Source organism: Triticum dicoccoides, chromosome 5A, assembly GCF_002162155.2.
Source record: "Triticum dicoccoides isolate Atlit2015 ecotype Zavitan chromosome 5A, WEW_v2.0, whole genome shotgun sequence".
Lineage (NCBI taxonomy): Eukaryota > Viridiplantae > Streptophyta > Magnoliopsida > Poales > Poaceae > Triticum > Triticum dicoccoides.
The window spans coordinates 707,188,276-707,199,514 of NC_041388.1; the positions used below are offsets into that span (position 1 = coordinate 707,188,276).

The 11,239-nt window shown below is 44.8% G+C and overlaps 2 protein-coding genes across 2 annotated transcripts in view; one reads left to right on the forward strand and one right to left on the reverse strand.

Annotated features, from left to right (window-relative positions):
- Positions 1-8,184: 8,184 nt before the first annotated feature.
- Positions 8,185-8,804, forward strand: LOC119300552 (PLASMODESMATA CALLOSE-BINDING PROTEIN 3-like). The gene is made up of 2 exons (XM_037577485.1): positions 8,185-8,521; positions 8,641-8,804. Exons 1-2 carry the CDS (start codon positions 8,185-8,187, stop codon positions 8,802-8,804), a joined length of 501 nt encoding a protein of 166 aa, XP_037433382.1.
- A 1,463-nt stretch (positions 8,805-10,267) lies between these two features.
- Positions 10,268-11,239, reverse strand: part of LOC119304358 (vacuolar protein sorting-associated protein 24 homolog 1-like) — a 4,562-nt gene continuing 3,590 nt past the window's right edge. Inside the window, exon 6 of the mRNA XM_037581541.1 lies at positions 10,268-10,663. Within this exon, the coding sequence (XP_037437438.1) occupies positions 10,580-10,663 (84 nt within the window). The 3' untranslated portion in view covers positions 10,268-10,579. The remainder of the gene's footprint in view (positions 10,664-11,239) is intronic.

Consider the following 11,239-nt stretch of genomic DNA (forward strand, 5'->3'; position numbering starts at 1 on the left):
CAGATACCGTGCAACAACTGCCTCTTCCTCTTCTCCGGCTGGTGCCCCCTGGGAGTTGTGGCTGCTCCTCTCAGCGATCATCGCCATATTCGTTTCTATGTGCTGTTGTGCGGAGATGCACGAGCAACAGCGCAACTCCAGCTGGCACTGAACTGCTCCATAGTTACTGGCCATGTCGGCACTGCCCGTGGCTACGCTCATTATTTTGAAGTACGCACAGCGTCAGCCCACTCACAATTTGACCATATGCGCAAATTTTGCTAGTGGTACATGTGATGCGTGGATCACGAGTTAATTGTACATATGCGTGAATCATATACTCCTTGTGTTGCTGTCCTTCGCTCAAACTTCAGCTATGGTTGTACCGTATGTCACCTCGGACCATGTACCTCTCTTGGTCCAGTTTGGCAACACCCAGGTTAAAAGCAAACTCTTCAGGATGGAAAACCACTGGCTTCAAATGGAGGAAACAAGATCCATCATCCAAAACAGTTGGGGCCAAAGTACCGGGCTAATTCGCTCGGCTGCTTCTCTCATTAACTTGAAGATGAGGCGAAGCCGTGCTGCCTTACGACGTTGGAAGAGAAGCAGGGCCAGTTTGGATCTACTCATTTCCAATAATAAGAATGTGGTGCTCTATCTCGATGATGTTGAAGAACGGCGATCTTTATCGCTGCTAGAAAGGGTCCTGAGAACTTTTGCTACCGACAAATCAGAGTTGCTTATTTTGTAGCAAACTGCTTCATGGAGATGGAGGGCTAAACTCCGTTGGTGTGTTTCTGGAGATGAAAACTGCAGCTTCTTCCACGCTGCTGCCAATGGCCATGCTAGACGGAACAAGGCCAGAGTGCTTGTCAAAGACGGAGTTGAGTTTTTTGACAACCAGCACAAGCTTCAGTTGGCAACCGAGTACTTCTCTGCTCTTCTGGGTCAGCCTTCCCCCTCTCTACCTACAGTTCAGCTTGATCAAATCTATGAGCACGACGACTTGTCGTGCCTCGCGAGGGAGTTCACCTGGGAGGAAATCGTCGAAGCTATTAACCATCCACCAAACAACCGTAGCCCTGGCCCGGTTGGCTTTACTAATGAGTTCTATAAAGCCTTCCACGACGTTGTCAAAGCTGACTTGCAACTCTTCTTCTCCCAATTCTATCAGAATCAGCTGGACCTATTTGGCATTAACCTGGCTCACATCTCCCTCCTGCCAAAGAAGGAAACCCCGCTTGAACTCAAGGACTTCAGGCCAATCTCTATAGTACACAACGTGCCCAAACTTGCAAGCAAAGTACTAACCAAGAGGCTTCAAGATCAGATCCCCGTCTTAATTCACTCCCTGCAATCAGGCTTTATCAAGGGTCGGGCCATTGTAGAAAACTTTGCTTTGGCTGCAGACATGATCCAAACGGCACATAAAAGGAAGTTGCCCATGGTGGCCCTCAAGTTGGATTTTCAAAAGGCTTTCGACTCCGTCAGCTGGTCATGCCTTCTCAGCGTTTTATCTATCCGAGGTTTCCCTCAGCATTGGATCGGTTGGATTGAATGCCTGCTGTCCACGGCAACCTCTCGCATCATGTTGAATGGGGAGCTGGGTGACTCTTTTGCTAATAAGCGAGGCTTCAGACAGGGCGATTCTATATCGCCATATCTTTTATTCAAGTGGCTGATGTTCTACAACGCCTTTGCTGCTCTGCTTTTGAAGGTGGCAATTTGATTCACCCTCTTGGATCGGACAGGATGTTCCCAGTTCTGCAGTACGCCAATGACACCTTAATCCTCTTCCATGGCAGCATGGAGCAAGCTACCATCATTAAGAAGATTATGTCTGATTTCTCTGCCTTCTTTGGGTTGCAGATCAACTACCACAAGAGCACTCTCATCCCAATTTGTATAGACACCTCTACCACTGATGCGATCGTTGGCTTGTTTGGATGCCCAGCCTCAAGTTTCCCTTGCACATACCTCGGCTTGCCCCTCTCTCTACACAAGGTTCGACATGACTTGCTGCTACCAGTCATTCATAAGGTTGACAAGAGATTATCTGGATGGATGGCTACTCTCTTGTCTTGGGGCGGCAGACTTACGCTGATTAATTCGGTCCTGGCTAGCATTCCAAGTTACTTCATGACATGTTTCCGCTGGCCAAAGGAATGCATACACAAGCTAGAGGGCTTGTTGAGATCGTTCCTATGGCAAGGCACGAGCACGGCAAAAGGGGGGCAGTGTCTAGTTGCTTGGCATTTCGTCACCATGACGCGATCTGCTGGTGGCCTGGGTGTTAGAGATTTATCTGCGCACAATCAGGCTCTACTAACCAAGTTTGCAGCTCGGGTTCTTGAATACTCGAACGTTCCCTGCTATCAATGGTTCGCCCAGCAATACTACCACGGTTCCTTACCCAGGAGAAACTACGCTCGGGACACTGCAATCTGGAATGGTTTTAAGCAATCCATCCCCATGATACTCGCCTCTTCAAAATGCTCCTTGGGTTCTGGGAAGTTAATCTCTTTCTGGCATGACTGTTGGCTCCTGATGGGATGTTTAAGCTCTGCTCTACCTACTTTATACACTTTTGCAAGAGATCAGGACTGTTCCGTGGCCTCTCAACGCTCTCAAGGATCTTGGCACCTACAGTTTCACCCCAATCTGTCAGCCACAGCCAACAATGATTTGCAGCTCCTTCACTCACTCCTGGCTTCTGCCATGCCATCGTCAAATCGTCCAGACACCAGGTTTTCTGCCATCAATAACAAGACCATCACTGCAGCTCACGTCTATGAGCTACTCACCTTCAGAGGAATGTCTTGTGTCTATAGTTCATGGATTTGGGACCGGATCATTCCCCTCAAGCACCGTGTCTTCTTATGGCTCCTGTTCTGGGGCCGGCTCAATACTCGAGATAATATGATGAAGAAACATTGGACGTCGATTGTGACACAAAAGGATTGTGTTATCTATCCTGTCCTGAATCTGCATCGCACCTGGTGCTACGTTGCTATCCAGCTTCAGTGATTTGGGACGTGTTCAGCCTGAATGACCTTGCCTCCAGTTCTCTGGACCTCCTCAGCTTTGTGGAGCAAGCTGAACAGCGTTGGCCAGCCACTAGTAAGTTTCATATTCTCTTTGCTGCCGCCGCTGTCACAACATGGCACGCCCGGAATGACCGGGTTTTCAACTCTAAGAGATGGTCCTCGGCTTATATAAAACAGTACGTGACACAGTTGCTTCATCTCTGGCAAAGTAGGAGCCGTGAGCAGGATGACAACGATGCTATGGACGCGTGGACACATTGCCTAGCCTAGCTTAAGCTAGTTTCAGTTTAAGCTAGTTCAGTTTAAGTTAGATAGGTGGTTATCTCTCTCTTCTCTCCTCCCCCTTACTTGTATCTCTCCAAACTGGTGGCTTATAGCCAGGGCACCTTGGTGCTAAACATAAGCTTCATGTAATCGAGCCCTCCGGTCCTCAGGCTTTGTTGCCTGTTGTGAAATATATAAGGTAGACCATATCTACCTTTCATTTCAAAATATATATACTCCTTGCGTCGGCGGCGCACAACACTATTGTTAAAGTATACAATTAACTCATTCGACGCTCAGCACTACTTCTTGCGTCGGCGATAGAAGTGAGACTGGGATAACTCGTTGAACGCCCAACGCTACTTCTTGCTTCGGCGCAAGTGAGACTGGGATAAAAATGCTCGAGCTCCTGTTCCAGTTCGAGAATTCATCAAATTAACCAGTTAACTTGCCGATACTCATAGGTTCACCGAATAGTCAATAAACTGATAAATCATCCGATTAATTGATTGAATGGCTGATTAACTTACCGATTAGTCTTTTAATCCCCTACTCCCACCAGCCAACCGAGCAGCTCCCAGTTAACGATTTCCTCAATAATGCTTTAAATGAAGCGTTAATTGTGGATGCTCTAATCCCTCCTAATCTTTCACTGACCCCTTGTGAAATTCACTGAGGGGCCTGGTAACAAACCATGTGATACCATGTCACGCTGTAATGTAATCCCATACAAAATATGCCATAAGTGTAGCGAAACTCATACACAATCCTCTTGAAGTCAACATGGAACATGCACGGTGCGTGATCAGTGTACAAAGAAAAAGGCACAATTACCTAATGAACAAGATATTGAGATCTTGTACTTACCGTACAATTAGTGGAAACTGCCTTTATGATGAATTGATCTTCCCTATTTATTGGTTTATTGCAGATAGAGGTGAGAAGCTTGAACGATAAGGCAGAAACTACTGCAGCTCCTTTCTCAATTGGCACCTATTATAAACTTACACACCTGAAGTTACATATTTCTATCAGGGAAAACACTGGGATGCCAGAATGTGCAATTTGAAGATACACTGTTAAAGTCTATATGTTTCGGAAAAATATATCCATACAAAGCAATATTTGCTCCAGGTTCCACCGTCAAAATAACGAGTTACGGAAGAAAATGGACAAAATGCCATAATAATATGTATGGCGACTGCAACTTCTTGGAAATTTACTGATATATGTTAGCATTCACAAAAATCCAATGGAAAAATATGGTGAGATTTAAAGAACAAACTTGCCAGATTAATATTGTCCTCCGAAGTACGAGGATTATATACTGAGATCAAAGAACAAACTTGCCAGATTAAATGAGCATAGCTTAGAAGACGAGTTAGCAATAAAAGCCATGAATTTACCTAGCACCATGTGCCTGGGCAACTCAGATCTCCTGTTCTTTGCAGATCAAGCAAAAATCAGGGGAAATCATAGTGCAAGGGGACATGTGATCCCGTGAATGATTAGTTTTTGGCTGGCAACTCTATACTATATGTATGAGAACAGCTCAATATAATACATGAGTGGTCAGTAATGAAGTGCATAGTCCAGTTGAGGTGATGAAGTCAACACGCAAAGGTGCGTGATGAGGGATGCGGAGCTAGTGGCGTCCCACAAAGCGCCGACAAAGTGATGAGCCAGTACAGATTAAACTAACGCCGCTAGTACATACAATCCTGCTAGGACCGATTTCTCTAATTTTGAATATGTAGCGGGCTGGATGAATAACGAACATACTCCGTGATTCCAGTTCCATGCGTGTGCGTTTGTTGCCTATAAAAAGAGCACCGCCCTGCTCTCATATGGGCACCATTACCACACATTCTAAGTTCCCACTCGATCTTGCACCATCTTCCTACGTAGCCCAGCCACTCCTTGGAAAGTAGGATCAATGGCCGCATCCCCGCTTAAGATGGCGTCCTCATATATGCTGCGGGCAAGCCGGCGATGGCCTACGTCGACGGGAAACCCTTAGCTTGCCCTAGTGCAGGGACGGCATGCCGCACAGCATGCATACCTGCGTGCAACGCCTTTGCAGAGAAGATGTGCAGCATGCTCTGCGCCCTTGCTCCAGGGGCGGGCCAGACCTGCGTGAACCAGTTGTTCACCCCTTGCCAGGTCGCCTGCAAGAACTTGTGCGAGCCCCTCCCGGGTCAGACTCGCTGACCAGACTGCTTACGGCGGCACTGGCGGCGCCGGGATATGACATTGCCGGCCATGCATGTTACTTCGGAGCTTATTTACCATTGTGCAATGAACGGGATGTACCTATGTTCGCATGTAGCTCTTTAATGTTTTCTTTCCTTGCACGACAATTTCTGTCAAGCATCACTGGTCGACTATCCATGCATGGATCGATGATGATGGCACACCTATTGTCATGTTACAATATGTTTTACTACTGCTCCCAGTAAGGAGTGGCGTATCCCTCCGTTGCTACGGTTGAACAAGAACATGTAATGGCATTGGAAATAAGAAAAAATACAATCATTTCGCCAAATGAAGGTGCCAATACGTGGTTTACAAATGCTGGCAAATTGGGATGACCAAGACATAGCCAATTCTAGCTGGCCTCATTTCTTTTCAGCCTCAAACACCGACACTCTCACTCTCAGTTTCAGACAAACCAAGTCATATATCCATCAGAACGTCATTTTTCTGTGTAATGGCCAGGAGAACAGCAGTTGCAAACAAGCCTTCCTCCTCGCTGTATGCATGTCTTTCTGTACAGCTCACTCCTGCCCATAATATAAGCAAAAATCCTACACTTACGGGTGAAAACTCACGGAGGGGACGTACGGGATTAGGTGTTCGCCCACCAAATCTCCCCCCTCTCTCTGTTTTCAGGATCCGGCTTGCCTGCTCCCTCTTCATGCTCCCATCCGTGCTCCCACTTCATTCTACGGTTGTTTTTTCCCCTTTTTCTTTTCTAATATAATCATCTCCCCCTCTGATTTTCAGGGGGTGGGCCCGGGCCTTATTTTCTTCCAATCAAATCAAGCCACGTATGCGGGAGCATGGATGGGAGCATGGGAAGGGAGCAGGCAAGTCTCGTCCCTGTTTTCAACCGTGGGCCTCCTGATTTCCAATCAGCAGATGCCATGTCAGTCTGTAGGTACTAATCCGTGACATTGAGTCTGTAAGTGTAGCATCTCTGTAATATAAGATGCTATTACAACGAAAATTGCTTTTGGAAGCCGAGCTCCATGGAGACCTCCCTTTGCAATTTTCAAAATTCATATTTCTAAGTTTTAAAAAATTCTGAAAAAATACATATATACATGGAGGTATAACGCACATGTGTGTAAACTTTAAGACGAAATGCGTTGAAATGAGGGTTGTGCAAAAAACAAAAAACAAAATCTGAAGTTCATGAATTTGTGTTTTTTGTAGAGGTCGCATTCAAGGTATTTCATCCTGAATTTTTACACACATACATCCTTGTATGCTTGTACAGATTTTTTTTTTTTCAGATTTATTTGAAATTGAAAATTTTGAAACATGATTTTTTTTTTAAACATTTCGGCCTCCATGAAAGTCGAGCTCTAAAACGCGCTACTCATTACTACAACCAATATATGACTACATTGGTTGTAATAACATCTTATATAGTCCACTTGTTAAGGTATTCTTTGTGTAAAACATAAGCAAGAAGATGATTTTTGGCCGTTCCGCAAAAAAAAGAGGCTAATCCCTGGCAAACAGTCGCTTCCTCGATAGGCATTTGCGAACACATGGGATGGCATATTCACTGTTAGGGGTGGTGGCAGTTTTCAGAAAAAGCATGGCAGTTGTTTATTTTTAGTGCGATTTTCGTGAATAACTGTCATTCTTTGGATCTGGATCATGTGGCTCTGGGGCGTTCGCTGGGATTTCACTCCCAGCGAACGTTCGCCAGATATCATTATAGAAGAAAAAAAAGGATGATTTCTGAATGGAAAGTTTTTCTTGATCAAATTGGCCTACTCTTGCCGAGTTGTATCTTGTTTCAAAATTGTATTTATTCCAAGGGGCGTGCTAGGCATCGGCCGGCGGATCTTTTAAAAAGATCCGCCGCCTCGCGAGCCATCAAATCTGGTATACTCCCGCGTTAATGGTCATTCTTCACTTTTTCCACTTTTGCAACATAGATTCTGTTGCGGAAGTTTTTGCAACAGACGACATGTTGCAGAAAACATTTGTAACAAATGTTGTGTTACAATTTTTTTTTGCAACAAAGATAATATTGTAGACTTTTTCGCAACATAGATTATGTTGCAGAATTTTTTTTGTCCGCATCGTCGCACCGCCGTGTTGCCACTGCAACATTCCCCATGTTTCAGAAACATGGGTGAAGTTGCAAAAATCATAAAACATATGGTGGATGAGACTAATCCACATGTGGTTGGCTCTCAAGGCAGTGTTGCCACTGCAACATTCCCCATGTTTCAGAAACATGAAGGAAGTTACAAAAATCATAAGACATACGGTGGATGGGACTAATCCATATGTGGTTGGCTCTCAAGGCCATGTTGCCACTACAACATTCCCCATGTTTCAGAAACATGAAGGATGTTGCAAAATCTTGGTAATAGATACGATAGGTGAGACTAATTCACATGTGATTGGCTTTCAAGGGCAGTGGACGCGAGGCGTAGAATCTGTTCGTACACGTGGTCTGTTGGATCAAAAGTGATCCAACGGCTTCACACACGGCGGACGCGAGAGTGCCATCCGCCGGCTGAAAGGTAACGTTTCCCTTATTCCAAATAACACAATGTGCAAGTTCTTGGAGCCCGTGCTGATGCACTACATAATCGACCAAAGGGTCTACGAGCAGCAGAAGCCCAGAACCGATCCATCATCCATGGCGGCGACTTCAGCACTCTCGATCTTCCTGCTCTTGGTTGTGCTCGCCATGTCGACAAAAGGATCGTCTGCGACGGGTAGCAGCTGGTGCGTGTGCAAGTCAGAGCTGCCGGCGGCGGCGCTGCAGAGGACGCTGGACTACGCGTGTGGCCACGGCGGCGACTGCGCCCCGCTGCTCCCCGGCGGGCAGTGCCACACCGACACGGACACGGTGGCGACGCGCTGCTCCTACGCGGCCAACAGCTACTACCACAACGCCAAGGCCAAGGGCAATGGCCACGGCGGCGCCACCTGCGACTTCGGCGGCACCGCCACCCTCACCTCGACAGACCCGAGTACGTGTGGCCCTCTAGCCTGCTGCTTCGATCGCTAGCTCTGCCATCTTTATTTGATCTGAGGTGGATGTGCATGTATAATTCCATTGATGGTTACAAATTGTACCTTGATCTTGCAGGCTCCGGGACTTGCCGATACCCTGCAACAACTGCCCCTGCCTCTTCCCCGGCTGGTGCCCCCTGGGAGTTGTGGATGTTCCTCTTGGCGATCATCGCCATCTTCGTTTCTCTGTGCTGTTGTGTGGAGATGCACGAGCAACGGCGCAACACCTGCCGGCATTGAACCCTTCCGTAGGCTGCTTGTGCTTTGATACTCACCTGCCCGAGTATATACTAGAAGGGTTGGACGCGTTTTGCTGCCCCGTAGGTGTTATTGAGATTCTTAAAAAAGTTGCTAAATGCAATTCTTTAAGTTTGATCAAATTTATGAAGAAATATATCAAAATTCGTAATATCAAATTGGTGTTATTAGAATAATGAAATGAATTTCCATAATTTTTTGGCATAATATTGTGGATGTCGATATTTTTGGCTCTAAACTTTGTCAAAGTTAAAAGAAATTTGACTTTCCAAAGAATCAATATCCCATGTATTTTGAAACTGATGGAATATTTAGTTTGGCGGATTGGGGAGACGATAGGGTGTATTTTATGTTTATTTATAATTTGGTTATTTGGCGGGCGTTTTATGGTGTGATTCTGTGTGTTGGTAAATTTTTGTGTCAGTGGCTACATGTACTATATTGGTGCTATAGTGTCATCATATGATGGCGCTTCTTTTTTGTAGGTGGTAAGAGGGTGCACGGGGTTGATATGGTTTTTTAGCCGGTTGGTGTTGATTGATTTGAAAAAACGTTGGCCCGATAAAAATCGTAAACCAAATTTAAAATTGAATATCTCAATCGAATAAAAGAGCTTCAAAATTAAGAAATATGGTGAATTAAAATAATTAAATGAGAGAGCTCTTTGAAAAATTATTGAACCGGTCAAAATCACTGACCAAGTTTTAAACTAGAGACCTTAATTAATTGTGAGGACTTAAAAATTGGGAAACATAGTGTATAGTATAAAACAATTGAATGAGAGCTTTGAGAAATTGTTGACTTGGTCAAAATCGGGTGACCCAATTTCAATTGGACATTTCAATTGATTGTAAGGCATTTTACTCCTAGGGAGCTTAGTGATATAGTAGATGTTTCTCGTGGGCTCACACTATTGGGTACTCGCTTTATAAACTAATATAAGACCGTTTATAAGATCACTAAATATATATTCCCTTTTCAAAGAAAAAATCCCTAAATATTTTTGTTGCCGGTTGACATTATTGAGTACTCCCTCTGTAAACTGATATAAGACCACTCATATTAGTTTTACGGAGGGAGTACATGATTCTGGTTACTAACTCTACAGGGGTTTATAAGCAGGACGGATTTTAGGTGGTCAATTTCATGTATCTGTGTTTACAAGTTTATATTAGGTTGTCATTTAACGAGTGCAAAATTGGCATATGTCGCAACAAATATATCACTGAATTCGTCGGCAAATAAAGTTTCCAAACATATGCTTTTTAAAGCACATTACACACATTCATAGTGGCATAATCTTTAGTTAAACTGACGATCTAAGTCCAAGCTACTACCTGATCTTTTTTCCATCTTTTTGCCTAAAAGAGCCAGTACATCATCGAGGGAATCTGCAAAACTAAATAGAACATACCATTGTGCAAAGTTTAGTGGAACAACAAAAGTTCAAGTTCAGGCTTTCAGCCTTTCAGTTTGTAGCTCTGCATAGATAGCTAGCTGTGTGCATCCAGCATTACTGACATGATATCTGTATATGTAACCAGAATATTTATGTATTCGCAACAGGTAGAAACAAACAAAATACAGGACACTTGATCACACGTTACGATCCTCACGTACAGATTACAGCAGAGATCGAACAACTTGTACGTTGGTGACTCTGGGCAGTTTGTGACTGACAAGGCGACATCTGCCAAGTTGTGTATCGTACATTACCAAATGGACTATTATACACATGTCAGCACATCGATTCTCTTTTACGACCTCACTTTGGCGAGCCTTTCTCTTATCTTTTCTAGATCATCATCGTCGTCATCAACGGATTCCGCTACAGCAGTTCTCTGCACACGGTGAAAAGATTCTTGTGAGGCGTTTGCAATGTTCAAGAAAGCAATAAGCGTAAGCGGAGCGGAAGGCCACAGCTTAGAGCAATGGCCACTTAAGCGCAGCTTAATCAGGATTAAGCGTTTTTTGAAAATTGGCCAGAATTTGGCTGTTTTTGAATAATATGCACAAGAAAACAGGAAATATAGCACATAAGTAACTGAAAATCTGAAACAGCATATAAGGTTGAGGTTCAGTGGTTCACACAACACAACAAATAGCCAAATAACACATAAGGATAGGTTCAGTGGTTCACACAGCAAGCATAAATGCATAATATTGTCTTAGAGCATATGAGATAATGGCAGCTGCAGGCAAGCAGCAGCAGCAGCAGCAGCCAAACAACAGCCCCAGCCCCAGCCCAAGCAGTAGTTCAGATCCTAGTTCAGATCCACTCAGGGGACGAAGAGGAAGAATGCATGGAGCTGAGTTGGATGCAGAACAGGAGCAGCCGCCACTGGAGCTCTCTTCTCCCCCCGCCCCTCCTAACCCAGTAAACCCTAGCCGAACAGACCAGTATTGGGCCAGGCCTT